General features: G+C 39.2%; 1 protein-coding gene across 2 annotated transcripts in view; it reads right to left on the reverse strand.

The window, feature by feature from the left end:
- LOC111162581 (estrogen receptor 2) overlaps window positions 1–21,937 on the reverse strand; it is a 54,254-nt gene extending 32,317 nt beyond the window's left edge. The window contains exons 1-3 of one of the 2 annotated variants that reach the window (XM_022527087.1): window positions 21,519–21,937; window positions 19,495–19,667; window positions 7,111–7,227 (exon numbers count right to left, since the gene is read on the reverse strand). In XM_022527087.1, the coding sequence (XP_022382795.1) occupies window positions 7,111–7,227; window positions 19,495–19,667; window positions 21,519–21,937 (709 nt within the window). The remainder of the gene's footprint in view (window positions 1–7,110; window positions 7,228–19,494; window positions 19,668–21,518) is intronic. The other variant, XM_022527094.1, reaches the window with a different exon arrangement.
- Between the last annotated feature and the right edge of the window lie 371 nt (window positions 21,938–22,308).

Raw genomic sequence — 22,308 nt, forward strand, 5'->3', positions numbered from 1 at the left:
AATCTCATTTTACTTTGTATTCTTTTAATTAGTAGAGAGGATGACTAATATATTTGCCATACTTTGTATTTCTCTTACTGGTATATCACCTATTTCTTTTCCCCTTTTCTTGTCTAATAACCTATAAAGTTTATCTAGTAACTACAGATAACTTTTGTTATGTGCCATATTTGTCTTGTTATATAGCTTTTAACTTTACTCATGATATCTGCTGTCCTAAGAAGATTTAGTGCACAGTCAAATCTTTTGTTTCACATCAAGATATACAAATATTTTCTTGTATCTTCTTTAAGCACTTTTGGGGTTCAAATCTATTTGGAATTTTATGTATGTTTGTATCATGTCATATTGATATTTCATGTTATATTCTTCAAATGGATGTATAATTTTCCCTGTAGCATTTATTTCCCAAGGTTTTCCCACTGATTTTTATAAATATATATAAAAGTATCTTCTTCCAGGGGTACCTGGGTGGCTCAGACAGTTAAGTGTCCAACTCTTGATCTCAGCTCAGGTCTTGATCTCAGAGTGGTGAGTTCAAGCTCTGCATTGAAAAAGTATCTTCTTCTGGATTTTCTCCTCTTTCATATTATACACATATATGTGTATATGTATGTGTATTTTTTTTTTTTTTTACTCCTGTGCTGGTATCAATATATTTTAATTACTGTTGACTTATGGGTCAGAAATACAATGGGATAGGTCTTTAAGATGGTGTGGGGAGGGAGAAACCTTCAATTTAGAATTATATTCCCAGCTAAACTATCATTCAAGAGTGACAATAAATTAAAGACATTTGAATTAAGCAAAGATTAAAAAGATATGCCCTTTTGAAAAATTACTGTGTTATTTGGGATGAAGAAAAATGAACCCAAGAGAAGAAATGAAATTTAAGATGCAATAGTAAGAAAATAAATTGGTAAGCATGAGTGGAAACCTAGTAAACATAGAATGAATAAAGTAATAATTTTTGGAGGTACAGAAATAAAGTAGAACCAAATACTGGGTAATGATAAATAAGATGAAAAGTGAGTAATTTTGGCTGGAGCTTTCTAAGATCCTTAATTTGAAAAGAGAAATATCTATTAGAGTGGCATGAATTCTCAAATTAATCAAGAATGCATTGCTAAAGGGCGCCTGGGTGACTCAGTGGGTTAAAGCCTCTGCCTTCGGCTCAGGTCATGATCCCGGGGTCCTGGGTTTGAGCCCCATATCGGGCTCTCCGCTCAGCGGGGAGCCTGCTTCCTCCTCTCTGCCTGCCTACTTGTGATCTCTGTCAAATAAATAAATGAAATCTTAAAAAAAAAAAAGAATGCATTGCTAAAATAGAATTGTCACTAAAATAATTGAAACTGCATGTATAGACCTCCAAACTAGCAAAAGAGGAGAAATAAAATAAGAAAATGGGATCAATTCCAAAAAGGAAAAAAGAAAATATATGATGAAATTGTTAAAATCCTAAAATAAGATGACAGAAATGAATTCAAATATCAATGATCACATTAAACATAAATAGACTAGGGGTGCCTGGGTGGCTCGGTGGGTTAGGGCCTCTGCCTTCGGCTCAGGTCATGATCCCAGGGTCCCGGGATCAAGCCCCACATCAGGCTCTCTGCTCCGTGGGGAGCCTGCTTCCTCCTCTCTCTCTCTGCCTGCCTCTCTGCCTACTTGTGATCTCTGTCAAATAAATAAATAAAATCTTTAAAAAAAAAAAAAAAGAAAAGAAAGGGATAGAAAAAGATAACCGGCAAAAAATTAACCAAATAAATCACTCTATCAATATCAGACACTATAACCCTTAAAAATCATGATTAAGTCCTCATCAGCTTATAAAAGGAAGATAAATAATTCTAAACCTATAAACATCAAAACAACAAAACAACAAGAAAACCTACAAACATAACAGCAAAAAATGACTAAAAGAAAGGGAGAAATTGACAAATACATTATTATAATACATATTTTAATGTATCTGTCTCAGCAACTGACAGAGTAAACAATTGGGGGAAAGGCAGAATACAAAACATTGGAATTGTACAGTTCACAAGCTTGAGCTATAAAAACTCATGGAATTTGCAGAAATTATCACATACTAGTTCATGAATAAAATTTTAAACTAAAATTATCATACAGATCATACTCTTTGATCACAAAAAATACAACTTCCAAACTCCAAAGTTTGGCACAAAAATATTTCTAAAAATCCATTGGCTAAAGACAAAACTACAAGATGAAAATTAAGAAAGACATAAGTTTGGATGTCATTAGCATGAGTACAACTTTTATATGCATCCCTCCCCCCGCGCAAAAAAAAAAAACAAAAAAAAAACCTAAAGGTTATATCTGCAAAATGCCTAGTTCCTATATTCCCACCATTACGTTTGTTCACTAAATTCAGTTGTCCATATGTTTAAAAAGAAATATTAGTTAGGAGGTATGAGTACATTTAAAATTACTTGCTCCCAAGAAAATTTATCTGAATTTCTTCTTATCCTTGGTTTATCAAAGTAGAAGGAAGGGCTCTATCTACCTAGAGATGATTAAATCAAGCTCTTTACTGAAAGAACTAGAAGCCTAAAGTATAATTCATTTTATTAGTAATCAGATAGAGAGCTTTAGGTATTATTTAAGATTAATTATACCCCCAGGGTAAAGTGGAACAAAATGTTTGGTTTTAAAAAGCACCTTTCTGATCACACATCTTCTTGTAGAGTGTATGAGGAAAAGGAGTTTACAAAACAGGTTTACATACCAAGAGAAGGGTTTGATTCCATACACTCAGATTTGTCCGACCAACTTGCACTTACAAAGCCCTATACACTGGGCCCTGTACTGAGTCCTAGGGATTCTAATATCAATAAAATAAAGCCCTTGGCAGGGAACTCACCGTTTTCTACCATGGACATTTCTAGTGTCATGGCTTTCCCGATATAATCTTGGCAGTCACCCGGTGTGCCTCTGAGCAAGCCTGAAGGGGAACGCCACCAAACAGGAGTGCTCCTTATTAGAAAGTGATAAATAGTCCCCCCCAAAAAAGAGGATGATGATAACGGTGATGACAATAACAACAAAAGTGGTAATAATGGTAAACGATAACAATGAGAGCTAATACCTACTGGAAAGCTTCTACACGTCAGACATTGTGTATTGTATATAGATTATTTCATTCCAAAAACTGCCCTAGAGGGCAGGTGCTATTATCATCTCCATGACACAGAGGAGGAACCGGGCCCAAGAGAGCTCGACTAACCTGCCGGGGTGGAAAAGCTTGAAAACAGTGAAGGCAGCATATAAGCTCAAGCAATTGTCTGAATCCACAGCTGGTGCTTTTACTGCTTTATACTACCTCCCTATCAAGCCCCTTTCATGTGTATATACGGCAGATGAATCAAGGGACGGCATCTGAAAGATGTGGATTTATTCTCACAACACAGGAATACAGACCAGATGTGGCTATTCCGATTCTTCTCCTGGCTATGTATGTTTCAGTATATCCTTATAATGAAGCCTTATCCCTCAAGTTGGTCTGGATGAGCACTCTCCCACCATTTAATCTACCATATTAATATTTCCACAGAAAACACAAGATTGGTGCAGAAGAAAAAGGTGATAACAGAGAGACATAATTTCTAAAGGGGGGAGTGAAATGATGCAGGAGGATCCAGGATGGGAGGGAAGGAGGTTCCTAATCTTCAAAGACCAGAGAGAAGAAAGAATATGAATGGAGAGGGGAGACAAGAAGAGTCCTGGGAAAGAAGGGAGGCATCGTTAAGAAAATTCACTCCTAATGGTCAGTAAAGGGTTAAATATCCAACTGTTTACATATCAACCCATCTCATTCTTTCTGCAACCTCCAAAGATAATAAAATATTTTTTTCTTAGACAGCCCTACCCAATTTCTTTTTGGCCAAATTCAATGACCCTTTCTCTTGTTCTCTTTTCCATGAAAGATTTTTTTTTCCAGTTTTATTGAGAAATAATTGCCATATATCACTGTGTACGTTTAAGATGTATAGCACAATGGTTTGGCTTACATAAACTGTGAGGGGATTACCACAGTAAGTTCAGATCCATCATCTCATATAGATAAATAAAGAGAGAAAGGCAAGAAGAAAGAGAGAGAGAGAGAGAGAGAGACAAAAGAAAGTGAAAGATTTTTTTCTCTCAGAACTCTTAGAATTTACTCTTAATAACTTTCATGTATTTCCTACAGCATGTTAATTACAGTAATCGTGCTGTACGTTACACTGCTAGTACATATTTATCTTGAACTGGAAGTTTGCACTCTTGACCACTTTTCTCCAATTCCCTCTCCCCACAACACCCTGCCTCTGGTAACCACAAATCCAATATCTTTTCCTAGGAGTTTGGGTTTTTTTTTTTTTTTTTTTAAAGATTCCACATGTAAGTGAGATCATACAGTATGTGTCTTTCTCTGCCTTACTTCACTTAGCATAATGCCCTCACGGTCCAGCCATGTTGTCACATACGGCAGGATTTCTTTGTGGCTTCTTTTTTTTTTTAATGGCTGGATAACGTTCCATTTTTACACACACACACACACACACACATCAACTTCTTTATCCATTCACCTGTCAATCGACACTTGGGTTTTTCCCATGTCTTGGCTACTATAGATAATGCTGCTACAAATGGGGTGTGGTGGTGGGGGGCCCAAATATCTTTTGAGTGAGTGTCATGAAAGTTTTTTTTTAAACTACACCTTTATATTCTGCCTGTGCAAGACTGTATTGCATTAAAACTTCTTATAATTTATATGAGTTTTTAAAGAGGGAGAAAGAAAGGAAGGAAAACTAAAATTTAGCTGCAAATACTGTTCTAGGTCTTTATGTCTTCACATGCATTCCTCACAAAACTCAGGGAAACAGGTATCTTCTTTTCAGAGATAAGAAAACCGAGGGCCAGAAAGGTTAAGTTTGAGCATAGTCACAGTTCACAAGAAGTAATGAGACAAAAAATGAGTTTTGGTCTTTGGGGGTCCTGTCCTTTTGTCCTTCCCGCCACATACACTGCTCCCTGCAGGCGGATTATGCAGGTGCTCCTGCCCTGGTCCCAAACCACCAGGGCTACAGCTAGCTGTCCAACAGACCCTAGGACAGTTACAGTGTTCTTATCCTAGGACTAAACTATAAATCACTTTTTTAAAAATACACTCAACTTAAAATATGAAATATCAACTTGCAATCTTTTGTCAAAGGGCCAAGGCTTTCTCCTTCAGTATCACCGCCAATTAAATCACGAGTGCATTTCCTACATACGCCACATCTGTAATACACGATCTCTGAATTTTCATTTTCAGCTTCGTTAAAACAGAGCAAGAAGTTAGGCACTCATAAAGCAATCCAAATTCAGAATTTTTCTAGGTTCATGACCCCTCCCCCCATTCTCATACCTAACTCAATAGTTACTAGTCCTTTACAGTTTGGGGGGTATTTTTTAATGCAAGCACTACACCCAACATGGGTTTTGAACTCATGACCCCGAGATCAAGAGTCAGCTAGCTGGCCAGGTACCCCTCCTTTACAGTTTATCCAAAGCTTTCAAAGAAGTGACTGTCTTGGGGCACCTGAATGGCTCAGTTTGTTGAGCATCTACCTTAGGCTCAGGTGGTGATCCCAGTGTCCTGAGATCGAGCCCCACACTGGGCTCCCTGCTTAGTGGGGAGTCTGCTTCTCCCTCTGCCTCTCCCCCTGCTCGTGCTCTCTCTCTCTCAAATAAATCTTTTAAAAAAGAGAAATGATTGTCTTTTCCTACTCATATTTCATATGGTTGCATAAGTTCTAATTAAATTATATCATTTGACAGTTACAGAAAGTAAAAACAGGTTTTAGAAGAAGCCCACTGGTTACCGACAAGGGTATAACTGAAGCAGGGGGGAACAGAAATGCTCGAATATTTTAGAGAGTAACCAGTACACACTGGGAGGTCATGGGCATTGGCAGGGTATTTTACAAAGAAACCAAAACATCAGTGATTCTCGGAAGCCAGAGAAGTGTGATCAAATAAGAGAACTTCTGCTCTACAGGATATAGCTGGATGAGATGTCTCACCTATTATACACATTTTTTAAAAAAGGACAGAGAATGTTCAAAAGGCAGAGCTCTTAAGAGACTGTCAGGGAGAAAAGAGACTCTTGTTTCAAATTTTTCAAATAGTTACAAAGAGAGAAATTACAACTAACCACAGGCAAAATACTGACTAGCAGAGTCAGGCAGAGCTGATGTGAGTGCACATGAACCAGCAAGGGTGTACAGAAGACGAATGAATCAAAAAGAGAGAGGACGTAATGTCAAAGAGATTATTAAGAATGTAATCTCAAAGAGAGCAGGATGTAAGCATTCTTGTCAGCTGTTATTCTTACGTGCCCATTTTTCTTTGTTTCTCATAGATGTATGCATCTATGTGTGGACACACACACATACGTATGTTTATTCATAGATTTGGATACATACCATCGTAACAGAATCCCCCTATGTGCTTTCCAGAGTTCTACCATGTTTCTGACTCCTCTATAGATCTTCTCTAATAAGCTAATAGGGGATGGGCATGATTCTTTCCCCTAGCTATCCAAGTAACCCATCAGATAGTCTTTCTTGTCACAGCTTTCACTGTGAACATTTACCAGAACTTTCTCCTTAGACTTCTCAAGGCCTCAGGCAGATGGTCATCCAACCCATTTGCGTACTTCAGTAGCCAGAGCTCTCGAATCATGCAGTAGCCTATTGTGTTGTCAGACCACTTAATTGTTGAAAGGTCTTCCCTACACAGACCTATACCTCTGGGGCTAATAATACATTATATGTTAATAAATTAAAAAAAAAAAAGAAGAAGAAAGAAAGGTCTCCCCCTACATTGGGCCAAAATGTGCCTCCTGTAACCTGTTCCTGTTTACCTCAGCTCTGTCCTCAGCACTTACAGGGAACAAATCAATGCCCCTTCCAATGGGACAGCATACGCATACTTGAAGATAATGACCAAGTCCTAAATCTCCTCTCATGCAGGCTACCTGTCCCCAGTCCCGCCGCCTGTCCTGTCTGACAGAGCGGTCAGCGTGGCCCACACATGATGAAAGGGGAAGCAAAAACTCACCGCACTTCACCATCCCCACTTCATAGCACTTCCGGAGCCGGCAGGCCTGGCAGCTCTTGCGCCGATTCTTATCTATTGTACACTGGTTTGTAGCTGGGCAAATGTAATCATTATGTCCTACAGCAGAGGGGGGGGAAAGCGGGCTATTATTAGAACATTTTGATTAAATATCTTCCTCGTCAACAACACTGATAATGCTACTCAGCTAAGAGGTAGGCGACATCTTCTTAATGACAGGTACAAGGCACAATGGCCAAAGTTTGGCCTCGTAAATGCCTTGCTGGTGAGTCAAGAAAACCTAGGAATATTTAAATATCTTACTCTTTGACTAATAGGCTATTCTCCACATGTTCTTTGAATTCTTAAGAGATACATTAGAAATAGTCTCCTTCATGGGGCGCCTGGGCGGCTCAGTGGGTTAAAGCCTCTGCCTTCGGCTCAGGTCATGATCCCAGAATCCTGGGATCGAGCCCCGCATCGGGCTCTCTGCTCAGCAGAGAGCCTGCTTCCTCCTCTCTCTCTCTCTCTCTCTCTCTCTGCTGCCACTCTGCCTACTTGTGCTGTCAAATAAATAAATAAAATCTTAAAAAAAAAATAAAGGAATAGTCTCCTTCAAAACATAAGAGACTTTTTTTTAAGATTTTATTTATTTATTGACAGAGAGAGAGAGATCACAAGTAGGCAGAGAGACAGGCAGAGAGAGGGGGAAGCAGGCTCACCGCTGAGCAGAGAGCCCAATGCGGGACTCGATCCTGGAACCCTGAGATCATGACCTGAGCTGAAGGCAGAGGCTTAACCCACTGAGCCACCCAGGCGCCCCCATAAGAGACTCTTAATCTCACAAAACAAACTGAGGGTTGCCGGGGGAGGGGGATACAGAGAGGGTGGTGGGGTTATGGACATTGGGGAGGGTATATGCTATGGTGAGTGCTGTGAAGTGTGTAAACCTGGCAATTCACAGACCTGTACCCCTGGGGCTAATAATACATTATATGTTAATAAAAAAAATTATTAAAAAAAAAAAATAGTCTCCTTTGGACACGGAAAGTAAGACAGTTGCCTGAAATTGGTGTGGCAAAAAACAATCTCCTCAAGAACAGGACTTGTGCATCAGTCACCAAATTCAACTGCTTATATTCTTTCACGTATATCCCTCTTCAGAACTTAACATGATATTTTTAAGGGAATTCAGTCCAACAAGAGAATAAGAGTAATCAATAAGAGGACAAAGAAATGAGCGACCTGAAGAACCAAAAGATCTGCCACTTGAGGCTGGTGGTGATGACTGCTCTCAATTCCCCCACTGCCTCCCTCGGCCCTGTGACCTCACAGTGCACCCCAGTGGGTGGAGTGTGCTTGCCCACCGAATGACGTTGAGCTTGGCCACAAAACTTGCTTTAACCCGTGGCATGTTAGTAGACGGAATATCCAACAGTCTGGCTTGGCTTCTTGAGCTCCCAAGGAAAAAAAAAAAAAAATGCCCCAGGTAGCTGCTAGTCCAAGGAGAATGTGGAAACAGATGAACTTGATCCAGAGCCAAACTTTGAGAAGTAGAGCCACCCTCCCCGATCCCCGGACAAAAAAACATAGTTCCATGATTGGACCAGAAGTATGTTTTATAATTCTTTCCCACTTTAGGTAGATTCCAGTAACACCTTTTCAACCAAACACAAACTGATATTCAATTGTTTGTGACTTTACCACCATTCCCTGAGCCAGCCTGGGGTGGCGGCCAAAGTGTACACTGCACAGTTCTAGAAACAGGAGGACAGCTTACCCCAGAGATGCAAAAATCATGTTCAAGTGACCTCATACTGCCATGTACAGGAAACCCGGCATGCCAACATTTTTGACTGCCTACTGATTTCCAGATACCTTATCATTTCATGTAATCCTATAACTGCCCTAGAAAGAGATAAGATGCCCATTTTTCAAAAGAAAACACATTAGCTCAGTTCAATAAGCTCCTTAAGGTCATGGTTTTAGTTTTCCATGCCGTATAATAAATTTCTACAAACCTATAAGCTTAAAACCAAATGAATTTATTATCTTGTTTCCACGAGTCAAGAATCCAGGCACAGGTACACCTGGGTGGCTCAGTCAGGGTTAAGGATCTGCCTTGGGCTCTAGTCATGATCCCAGAGTCCTGGGATCAAGTCCCCGCATTGGGCTCCTTGCTCAGCGGGGAGTCTGCTTCTCCCTCTTCCTCCACAGCTCCCCCTGCTTATGCTCTCCCCCTGACAAATAAATAAAAGAATACTACATGATGTCATCTTTTTTGGTTTTATAGAGGTTTATAACAATAAGCATTTAAGGGACTAGAGGTTCATTTTTTTCCCTCAGAGTTTATTTTAAAAGATCACTTAAAAAAATCAGAAAACACAATGTTGTGAACACACAAAATAAAAATAGCCTAGAAAATATCTTATGCAAGAAGGTCAGGGTAACTGAATTCACTTCTGACATACACACACACACACACACGTCCTCCTCAAACTACATGAACTACCTCACATATCAAAATGGTCTTCTTAGTGGGGCACCTGGGTGGCTCAGTGGTTTAAGCCTCTGCCTTCGGCTCAGGTCATGATCTCAGGGTCCTGGGATCAAGCCCCACGTTGGGCTCTCTGCTCAGCAGGGGGCCTGCTTCCCGCCCCCTGCCTGCCTCTCTGCCTATTTGTGATCTCTGTCAAATAAATATTTTTTTAAAAATAAAATGGTTTTCTTGGAGTACCCAGATGGCTCAATCAGTTAAGCATCTGACTCTTGATTTCAGTTCAGGTCATGATCTCAGGGTTGTGAGATCAAGCCCCATATTGGACTCTACACTCAGCACAGAGTCTGCTTGGGGATTCTTTCTCCCTCTTTCTCTGCTCCCCACCCCCACCCCCAAAAATAATTAAAATGGTTTTCTTGTTCCATGCAACAGTCTGAGAAGCACACTATTCCATACTAATAGAACTCAGAGAAAAGTTCAAAGCAAAATTAAAAGCAAAATAGGTAGCTAATTCGTTAAGATATAAAGCTTTATAGGAAAATGTACTTTTTATAATCTAAAACATAACCAGTTATCTCTGGACTCTCTGCAGAATTATTGAGTCTGTCTGAATACCTGTTGTCATTTATATCCAACTGCATGGAGAGAACAGAGAGCACTGGACTTGGGATCAGAAGATCTGAGTTTCAGCTCAGTTCAGCCTCCCAATGTTGTCACTTCAACAATAGGGCAATGTTTGTCACCCACACCCTCCCTGGCACGCTTATCCCCCAACAGCCGGCAATGACCTTGCGTTCTGTTACCTCAGGACATCCTTCATGACTTCAAAGCCAAGTAAGTCCCAAGTAACAGAACATGTACCTCCAAGATAAGAATCTTCTATATACCCTACCAGCTGTCAGAGCTTCCCACTTAAAGCTCAGCCTCTAAAATCGTAAAAAGCGGCACTCTGTGAGCAGCACACAAATAGATTTTAACTTTCAAAGGACAAGGATAAAAGGTTATTATAAATACCAATATGAAAGTGAGTAGAATAGTATTACTATTATATATGGATATAAAATAGCCCAAAAGAATGAAATTTACAGAAATACCACTGAGAAATGTACCAGATATATATTTTTTAAAACTAACAAAACTGTATGAAGAGATATGAGAGGCCTAAATAACTAGAGACATAACATGTTCTTGATGTGAAGACTATTACAAAGATCCCTTCCAAAATAATTCCTAGGTTTAACAAAATCTCCACTTAAGGATGGGAGGCCACTTAATGAAATTACTTTAATGTTCCTATGAATAATAAATGAATAAGTAAACAAAAGAAAATAGAACACTTTTAAAATAGGAGGTAATTATATTGGTATGTATTAAAATGCATTATAAAATTATAATAGTAAAAGTAAAAAATAAAACTATAATAGTTAAAATAATGTGGTATTGGGGCGCCTGGGTGGCTCAGTGGGTTGGGCCGCTGCCTTCGGCTCGGGTCATGATCTTGGGGTCCTGGAATCGAGCCCCGCATCCGGCTCTCTGCTCTCTAGGGGAGCCTGCTTCCTCCTCTCTCTCTGCCTGCCTCTCTGCCTGCTTGTGATCTCTCTGTCAAATAAATAAATAAAATCTTTAAAAAAAATAAAATAAAAATAAAATAAAATAATGTGGTATTTATAAGAATGAAGAAGTAGGTCAGCAGAACAGAATAAAACATATATATAAGAACTTAATATATCATAGAAAAAAAATCAATGAACACATGAAAAGATGCTCAAAAAGATCAGTAATCCAGGAAACTCAAAACCACAAGACACAATTATATATGGAATAGAATATCTAAAATTTAAAAGGCTGACCAAAAAAACAAAAACAAAAACAAAAAAAGAAAAGCTGACAATATCAAGGATTTTTACAAGGATATAAAGCAACTGGAAGTCTCATATGTTATTGCTGGGAATACAACATGGTTCAACTATTTTGGAAAACAGTTTGCTGGTTTCTTATAAAATTAAACATACGCTTATCCTATAACCAGCAATTTTACTCTTAGGTATTTCCCCAAGAGAAACAAAAATGCAGGTCTACAGAGACGGATGTGCATGAATGTTCACAGAAGTTTTATTCAAAATATCATAATATATGAAAGAGGCAATACACAGATGGTTACATACTTTACGATTCAATTATATGATATTCTAGCAAAAAAGCAAAATTATAGGGAAAGAAAATAGATCAATGGCTACCAGGCCTTGAGAGGTTAGGGGAAAATTGGCTGCAAAGGGCCTGCAGGAACTTTTTAGGCCGATGGTAACATTCCAGATCTTAATTATGGTGGTGGCCGAATGGGTACGTGCATTTTCAAAATTCACAAAACTGTATCATAGAGGAATCTTACTATATATAAATTAAATCTCAAATTCAATGAGAAAGAAAAGCTCCCCTATTTTAAGAAAAAATCAATGAAAATGAATAATCTTTAATAAAACAACGTAGAGAAAATTGACTAAGATAAACATTTTATTTTTTCCTTTTTAGTTTTGTTTTATTGAAGTACAATTAACATTCAATGGTAAATTAGTTTCAGGTGTATAACTTTTTTTTTTTTTTTTTAACCAGAAGATGGGTTTATTTGGGAATAAAAGAGAATTACAATCCAGGACAAACAAGCTGTGGTAAAACCACAGGTGACTCTGGGAAACAAAAGGTCAGGTGTACAACATTTTGATTCAACAACTGTGTACATTACTCAGTGCGCACCATGTAGTGTAGTCCTCGTCTGTCACCTTACAATATTTTTACAATATTAATTAGATTCCATATGCTGTACTTTTCATCTCTGTGACTATTTATTTTAATCCCCTTTATCTATTTCACCCATCCCTCCCCACCACACTGCCTTCTGGTAACCACCAGTTTCTTCTCTGTATTTGAAGTCTGTCTTTTGGAGTATTTTTCTATCTTTGCTCATTTGCTTTATTTTTAGATTCTACATGTAAGTGAAATCACATGGTATTTAGATGCCTGGGTGGCTCTAGGCAGTTAGGTGTCTGCCTTTGCTCAGGTCATGATCCCAGGGTCCTGGGATTGAGTCCCACATGGGATTCCTTGCTCAGTAGGGAGCCTGCTTCTCCCTCTGCCTGTCACCGCCTCCTGCTTGTGCTCACACACTCTCTTACTCTCTAACAAATAAGTAAAACCTTAAAAAAAACAAACACATGGTATTTGTTTTTTTATGTCTGACTTAGTTCACTTAGCATTATACTTTCTAGGCCCATCCATGTTGTTGCAAATGACAAGATCTCATCCTTTTTATGGTTGAGTAATATTTCATTGTGTAACTTCTTTATCTGTTCATCTATTGAGGGACACCTAAATTGTTCCCATATCTTGGCTACTGTAAATAATGCTACAATAAGCACAGGGGTGCACATCTCTTTTTGAATTAGTATTTTTGTTCTCTGGATAAATATCCAGGAGTGGAATTATTAGATCATTTGGTGTTCCTATTTTTAATGTTTTAAGGAACCTTCATATGGTTTTCCTCAGCAGCTGCACCAATTTACATTCCCACAAACAGAACATGAGGGTTCCCTTTTCTCCACATCCTCACCAATACTTATTGTTTTTCATTTTAGCCATTCTGACTGCTGTGAGGTGGTGTCTCACTGTGGTTTTGATTTGCAGTTCCCTGATGATGAGTGATGGTGAGCATCTTTTCATGTGTCTGTTGACCAACTGTAGATTTTCTTTGGAAAAAATGTCTATTCAGGTCCTCTGCCCATTTTTCAATTGGGTTACTATTATTTTTTGGTGTTAAACTGTAGAAGTTCTTTATATAGTTTGTATACTAACCCTTTAATGGATATATCATTGCAAATACCTTCTCCCATTCAGTAAATTGACTTGTTGTTTCCTTCATTGCACAAAAGTTTATCATTTGGGCGTAGTCCCAATAGTTTATTTTTGCTTTTGTTTCCCTTGCCTCAGGAGACATACCTAGAAAAATGTTGCTAAGGCTGGTGTCAGAGAGATTAATGTCTATGCTTTCTTCTAGGAGTTTTATGGTTTTAGGTATCACATTTAGGTCTTTAATCCATTTTGAGTTTATTTTTGTATATGGAATAAGAAAATGGTCTAGTTTCATTCTTTTGCATGTAGCTATTTTCCCAGCACCATTTACTGAGGAGGATGTTTCCTCCCCATTATACACTCTTACCTCTTTTGTTGAGGATTACTTGACCATATAATCATGGGTTTATTTCTGGGTTCTCCACTCTGTTCCATCTATGTGTCTATTTTTGTGCCAGTAACCTACTGCTTTGATTACTAGAGCTATGTAATATATCTTGAAATTTGGGATTGTGATACCTCCAGCTTTGGTCTCCTTTCTCAAGACTGCTTTCATTACTCAGAGTCTTTCATAGCAATTTCAGTATTATTTGTTCTAGCTCTGTGATAGATGCTGTTGACATTTTGATAGGGAATCCACTGAATCCATAGATTACCTTGGGTAGTATGGACACTATCAATATTTGTTCTTTCAATCCATGAGCACAGAATATCTTTCCATTTGTTTATGTCATCTTCAATTTCTTTCATCAATGTTTTATAGTTTTCAGAGTACAGGTCTTTCACCTCCTTGGTCAAGTTTACTCCTCGGTATTTTATTACTTTTGTACAATCGTAAATGGGATGGTTTTCTTAATTCCTTTCTGCTACTATATTAGTGTACAGAAATGCAACAGATTTCCATTCATTAATTTTGTATCCTGCAACTTAATTCATTTATCAGTTCTACTGGTTTTTGGTGGAGTCCTTAGGGTTTTCTATATATATCATGTCATCTGCAAATAATTGAAGTTTTGCTTTTCCCTTATGAAATTTGTTGTCTTGTATGATTGCTGTGGCTAGAACTTCCAGCACTATGTTGAATAAAAGTGGTGAGAGTGGACATCTTTGTCTTGTTCCTGATCTTAGAAGAAAAAGCTCTCCATTTTTCACCACTGAGTGTGGTGTTAGCTGTGGGTTTTTCATATACGGTTTTTAACATGTTGCGATATCCTCTGTCCAAGCCTCCATTATTGAGATTTTTTTATTATGAGTAATGATGATAAATACATTTCATTCTTACTTCATTCAATATACAGAAAGAATTGGGTGGCCATTTTTAGCTACTACAACATATTTTATATCAGAGGATGCTAAAAATACAAAGAGGCCAAAGAAACAATCATTTACATAGTAAACAATTGTAAAAGTACTCACTCTTTTCCATATGCACACTTAGAATATGACAATTCTTTCTCTTTCCCAATAGTTTCTTGGCTCATGTAGTAGGAAGGAATGTGGAAAGCAGAGGAAACTCCCCTGTCATTGTAGTCAGTCATAGTTTAAAGGCTCAAAGATATTTTAGGTAGAGATTTTTTTGCAACAAGGGGAAAAGGATCCTTTTCAAAGAATATAGTTGGGTGTATTGGGTCAAGATTTCCTTAAGGAATAAAATTCTGGAATCTCAACAAGACAGAGAATTGTCATCGTATCAAGAGTTCAGTTCTAAATTTTGTTTTATTCTTTCTAAATTTTAGAACTCTGAATTGTTCTTACTACATAATAGCAGGAGAGTAAGCCTGTCCTTACAGTTTACTACTACAATTATCATAAGTAAAAATATTAAAGCACTAAATAGGTTAAATTCAGAATGAAAACTTTTGTGTATAAATTACAAATAAGCAAACCATACAACTTATGTTTTAATAATATTTGATGACATAGGCTTCCTTTATCTGTGATTATTTTTTAATAAAATTAAGTTTGGAAATAGCAGAGCGCTCTGATCCACCAAACTATGAAGATTTTAGAGAAGGTGGGTGTAAATATGATTAGGATTAGAAGAAAAATACAAAGAAGAAAGAAAAGATGTTGATACAGAAGAGTTAGAAGAAAAGCTAGAATATCTTAAATTTGCATGATGTTTATAAATGACTTAATATTTTCACAAAAACTCTTTAAAAAAATAAAAATAAAAAGAAGTTGCTTATTTACCCATTTATTTTACCTATTTAGAGAAAGTGTGTGTGTGTGTGCGCACACGCGTGCGTGTGAATATGGGGAGAGGGAGAAAGACAATCTCAAGCAGACTCCCCACTGAGCATGGAGCCTGACACAGGGCTCAAACCTATGACCCTGAGATCATGACCTGAGCCAAAATCAAGAGCCAGACACTCAACCAAGTGAGCCACCCAGTCACCCCCGTTCCACCTTTAGAACAATTCTGTAAGTATTTCCATTTCACAGAAGAGCAAACAGGCTAGGAGGTAAAGTCATAGAGCTACTAAATGGAAGATCCTGAAAAAATAAGTGGTTATCTATACAGGGTGAATTTCAGGGTCTCTAGGAAGGTACCTCTTAACTGTTAACATTCTACCCTTCACCACACTCTGGTTTCTATCAGGAACCATCCCACCATCATCACTCTTACACATGCCAAATATTAAACATAAGTCAAAGGGAGAAACAATCTTTGTAATTCCTAACAAGCACGTTTCCCCCCAAGCTTTATCTTTGTAAGCATTTTAACTAGGGACTTCTGGGGAAGATGGCAGAATAGGAAGATCTTAAGCTCACCTCTTCCCATGATACAACTAGATAATACAACTAGGTAATAACACATTAGTGTAAATAACCCAGAATATGACCTAAAGACTGGCAGAACAGACTCTCCACAGATAAATATAGAGAAGAGGCCACGCCAAAGAGGGTAGGAAGGGTGAAAGGGTAGTTGGGAGCTAAACAGACCACAGGGACAGACCTATGGAACTGTCCATGGGAGGGAGGGACCTGCAGGCTTGGAGAGGGGAAGAGGAACAGACTATTACACCAGGTACCCCAAGTATGGGGAACTCACCCAGGTGAGAGGAAATCCCATAATATTTGGCTTTGAAAGCCAGAGGGGGGGGGTAATTTTATGAGTTCTTACAATGAATAGGGCTTAATAGGTAGAACTTTCAAAATCAGCAGGCTTGGCTCTGAGAGAGCTGGGAAAGCAAAAGGAAACAGAGTTTCTGCCCTTAAAGAGAGTACAGCAAATAGCCCCATGGAGATACAGCATAGAAGCAGCAGTTTGAAAAATGCCTAGGGTATATGGGAGGGAAATTTGTTTACTAATCTCAGGGTATGTGCTGGAGGGACAGGGATCATTGGCAGACTTTTCCAGGAACAGGGAGCTGGTGGGTGCCCTTTCCTTCCCCGGCACCCCACAGGTCTGTTTAGCTCCCTGATCTAACTCTACTCAAGCCCCAGGTGGCTCCAGATTGGCCCTGCATTAGCAATGCAGGGACCAAATCCTGCCCACAAAAAGCAAAGAGAACCACTGCAAACAACTGGACTAAAGACACAAGCAGCTCAGCCACTACAGTAGTGTGCGCACAACACACATAGGCGACACCCCTGAAGTCCCCGTCTGGTGAACAAGAGACATTACACTGCAGGGCCCGAGAGAGCCTCTTCCTCATAAGGCCACTATTTACAAGAGCAGGAGATGTAGCTGATTTTCCTAACACATAGAAAGAGACACAGAGAGCTAGACAAAGTGAGGAGTCAGAGGAACATGTTCCAAAAGAAAGAACAGGACAAAATGACAGCACGAGACCTAAACAAAACAGGTAAGAAATTCTCTATCAGGAATGTTACTTATTTATTTTTAAAGATTTTATTTATTTACCTGAGAGTGAGAGAGAGAGCATGAGAGGGTCAGGGGAAGAAGAAGTCTCCCCGTGGAGCAGAAAGCCTGACACAGGGCTCAATCCCAGGACTCCAGGATCATGACCTGGGCCAAAGGCAGTCACTTAACCCACTGAGCCACCCAAGGACCACACCTGATAGAGATTTTAAAGTAATGGTCATAAAGATACTGATTGTACTGGAGAAAGGACTGGAGAAAAGACTGGAGAACCTCAGTGAAACTCCTCACGAAGAAATAGAAAACATAAAAAAGAACCAATCAGAGATGAGCAACTCAATAACTGAAGGCAAAAATGCACTAGATGGGATAAATAGTACACTAGAAGAAATAGAAGAACAGATCAGCAACCTGGAGGACAGAGTAATGGAGAATAATCAAGCTGAACCGGGGGGGGGGGGGGGGGGTAAAAAACAACTTAAGGAAATAAGCAACACCACCAAGCATAATGACATTTGCATTGTAGAGGTCCCAGAAGGAGAAGAGAGGGAAGCAGGGGTGGGGGGCAGAAAATGTGTTTGAAGAAATAATAGTTGTAAACTTCCCAAATCTGGGGAAGGAAATAGAAATGCAGATCCAGGAGGCACAGAGAGCCTCCAACAAAATCAACCCAAGGAGGTCCACACCAAGACACATAATACTTAAAATGGCAAAAAGTAGCGATAAAGAGAGAAACTGAAAAGCAGCAATAGAAAAGAAAATGGTTACATACAAGGGAAATTCCGTAAGTCTGTCAAATGTTCTTTTAGCAGAACCTTTGCAGGCCAGAAGAGAGTGGCATGACACACTCTGAGTGCTGAAAGAAAAAAACCTACAGCCAAGAATACTCTGTCCAGCAAGGCTATCATTCAGGGAAAAAAAGAGAGACAGAGTTTCCACACAAACAAAAGTTACAGGAATTCATGACCACTAAACCAGCCCTACAAGAAATGGTACAGGGGACTCTGAGTGGAAAGACCATAAGCAGTAATAAGAAAAGTAGACAGCACAAGAGCAGTAAAATTAAATGTATCTATAAAAATTAGTCAAGGGGAGCACCTGGGTGGCTCAATCCGTTAAGCATCTGCCTTCAACTCAGGTCATAATCCCAGGGTCCTGGCATCAAGACCCACACTGGGCTCCTTGCTCAGTGCAAAGCTTGATTTTCCCTGTCCCCCTGCTTGTTCTCTCTCTTACTAGTGCTCTCTGATAAATAAATAGAATCTTTAAAAAAAAATCAGTTAAGGTATTCACAGAATAAAAGGATGTCAAGTATGACACCATATATCTAAAATAAGCAGGGGAAGGAAGTAGGGGAGGAGTAAAGAATGAGTTCAAATTTAAGAGACCATAAACTTAATATATAACATCTTATGCATATAGTAATTTATACCAACCTAATGGTAACCACAAATCAAAAACCAGTAAGAGATATGCAAGAGTTGTAACTAGGCATCTTTTCCCAAGAAGATAGTGATGGGTGATGGTGGGAAGAGATCCATTCAAGTTCTGGGGCTCTGGGGTCGAGATCCACAATTAAAAATAAGGTGCTCGGGGGACACCTAGGTGGCTCAGTTGGTTAGGCCGCTGCCTTTGGCTCAGGTCATGATCCCAGGGTCCTGGGATCAAGTCCCGCATCGGGCTCCTTGCTCGGCAGGGAGCCTGTTTCTCTCATTGCCTCTGCCTGCCTCTCTGCCTGCTTGTGTGTACTCTCTCTCTCTCTCTCTGGCAAATAAATAAAAAATCTAAAAATAATAATAATAAAAATAAAAATAAGGTGCTCGGGGCACTTGGGTGACTTAGTGGGTTAAAGCCTCTGCCTTCGGCTCAAGTCGTGATCCCAAGGTCCTGGGATCAAGCCCCACATCGGGCTCTCCACTCAGCGGGGAGCCTGCTTCCCTTCCTCTCTCTCTGCCTGCCTCTCTGCCTACTTGTGATCTCTGTCAAAGGAATAAAAATCTTTAAAAAAATAAATAAAAAATAAAAATAGGGTGCTCTACACTTGAAATAATCCACTCCATCATCCACCCCATCCCCAAACACACACGGTCCTCTGGACTGCTCATCAAGTACTTTGTGTACCAAAAAAGCCAATGGTGAAATTTCTGCCAGGTCACCTACAAAATTATTTGAAAGCAAAAGCGGAAAACTAAAGAAGCTAACAATACTCTTGTACCTTGAATGCTTCTTTTAAAAAAGGCCTTACATCCTTCACACGACCAGACTCCATAGTGATATCCAGATGCGTAATCGCTGCAGACCGCACAGAAGTGAGCATCCCTCTTTGAACTTGGACTAGTAACAGGGCTGGCACCACTGCTCCCACTAACTTTCCTTTTCAGTGTCTCTCTGGGGGCAAAGAAAACTTTCATTGTAAAACAGCATTAAGAGAAAAGATGGACTCTCTAGAGAAAAAAAAAAAAAAAAAGCATGAACACTGCCGAATTTACCTCTTTGCCCTCCAGGGCTCAAGATAAATAAATTCCAGGAAATCCGGTCAAGCACAGCCTTTGTTGCTGGTATCAGATCTATGAAGAGTCACACTGTTGGGAATGATGGATGTTTGAAAGTGGTTCCGCAAGTCTATGTCCATCCATGCAGCGTGGATGAGACTAGTAACCACAGACGGCTAGTGGTAGCCACCAGGTTGCACATCTCTGAGCGGAGTAAGTGACCAGGCCAAGTCATACCCGCAGGTCTGAACCATGAGCAGGATGTACAGGAGCCTCCTGTAGTTGCTAGAATTCATCAACACTGCACAGATGGGCCTAAATGTACCTAACCATTTTCAAGTCTCGGTCATTCCCAAGTGTTGCTAAATAGCCCTTCAGAGTTCCCATTTAAATGGGGCAACAAAATCTTTCATTCTGCAATGTAAGATGAAGGTCTAGAATGAAAATCATTTTATGAGGAGTAACAAATGGACTCAAGTTTTATTGAAGTGAATACTATACTCTGGTTTAGAGAGATAGAGAAAGAGGAGGGAAGAGTAGGGAAGGGCAGAGAGAAGAAAAAGAGAAAGAGAAAGGAGAAGAGAGAGGATAAAAGTGGACACATGTCTGTCCTTAGAAGGTTTTAACGGAAGCAGGTGCTCAGTGCTGGGGAGAAGAGCAATGGCTGCCATAGAGGAGAGGAAAACCCAGCAAGGCAGCACTGGCAGACACCAAAAACCCACATGGTCAGTTCCTAATTTTGCCAGACCACGTTTCTTTGGGAAAGGAAATGTTAGAGGTATGATTGATTTATAAGTGAACATAATTATACCATGGGTTAATTTATCCTAGTATTAGCAGAATTCTGATTAGAGTTCATGCCCAGAAACAAATGATCTTCCCTTTTAGGCTGGGTGAAAAACAGTAATTTAAAAAAGGTATATACAATGTTTATATGCTCTTTTACCAATAACGTTTTTAAAAGAGAAAAAATACTGTGTAATATGGCTTTCTCAAAGTGTTACAACAGCATTTGAAAGTAACAAATTTCAACATCCAATATGCATTGACTTAATACTTCAGTCATTTAGAAATTTATCTACTTCTCATCTTTCTCTCTACCCAACCTCTTCCCACCACAGCTGTAATTATCATTAAACACATTATAAATTGAATGGAAATAACCATCATGTTACCTTGCTTTTAAAGGTACAAATACCGTTTTGAACTTAACGAAATTTCAACTAAAGTCTGCAATTAGTTTCCCATCAATCTTTAGCAAACGTTATTTTAGTTCACTGCTAAAAAGCTTATGCCAATTACTGTCTGTCTTTCCAGGCTTCATGTGTCCAGTATATTTCATTTAAGTAACCACCACTACCCACTACCACCATTGCTTTTATCCTGGACACAATGTGCCATGAATGCTAAATTGTGATTTCACCACAAAAAGGACCTAACTTGAAAGTAAACATTTCTTTTTCAAACCCATGTCACTTTATCAAGAGAAAAGGAATTTAAGTTCAATCTTTAATGTCTAGTCATGATAGTGAATTCTCCCTACAACCCAGATCTACAAGCTTACTTTTTAACGAGGAATAGAATATCAGAAGAGATATTCTAGAATTCGGAATATCCTATGTGTTAGGTGCTCTAAGTAATCTATGTGATGAATAAAGACTTTGAATAATGCATAGCTTTCTTCCAACTCATAAAGGGATTTGAATAATGCCCCTGACGTACAATTCAGAATGAAGACTGAATTTACCTGTTTACAGGTAAGGTGGGTTCTAGTGATCTTGCTTCACACCAAGGACTCTTTTGAGGTTCTGCATACAGAAGTGACGACTGGCAATGGATCGCTAAGGGAGAGAGGTGTTCAGGAGTTGGCCACAGCACATTCGGGCTTGTGGTCTGTCGACCGGGTCCACCTTCTGAGTTACCGGCACTGCTGGGAATGCTGTAATTCATCACAGCAGGGCTGTAGAACGTCATGGTGGAATATTCATGGCGGCTCTCAACATAGGAGGAAGGTATACATATGGGGCCATGCTCCAGGGGTAGGACAGATTGACTGCAGTTGTAGGAAGCTGGAGAGTTAAGGCTAGATGGTGAGTTTTTGATATCCATGTCTTGAATAGGTAACAGCTGAGGAAACTCTTTGTGAGGAGAGGCACAAAGGGACATTGTACTGTTCTCAAAGACTCATGGGCAGGTATGCTGGCTGTAGAGAAAAACAAAAAAGACATTTCTAAGTTAGAGCCACAGGCCTAACTATTCAAAAGGTCCAAATATATTTATTACTTACACACACACACACACACAGCTTAGAAACACATCCTGAAAAGACAGACTCAAAAGCATTAACCTCAGGGATTGTGAACGGGAGGCATGAAACTCTCATCGGCTACTTTATTCACTTCTTTATTGCTTTTGTTGTTGTTAGCTACAAGAATTTTTTTTTAACCACAAGAATTTATAATACTTTTAAAAATTAAAAAATTCAGGATGATATTAAAATGCCAAGGGATTTTTCCCCCCCTTCTAGAACTAGAGAA

The sequence above is a fragment of the Enhydra lutris genome, unplaced genomic scaffold, assembly GCF_002288905.1.
Source record: "Enhydra lutris kenyoni isolate GAN:26980312 unplaced genomic scaffold, ASM228890v2 scaffoldscaffold4, whole genome shotgun sequence".
In the NCBI taxonomy this organism is placed as follows: Eukaryota; Metazoa; Chordata; class Mammalia; order Carnivora; family Mustelidae; genus Enhydra; species Enhydra lutris.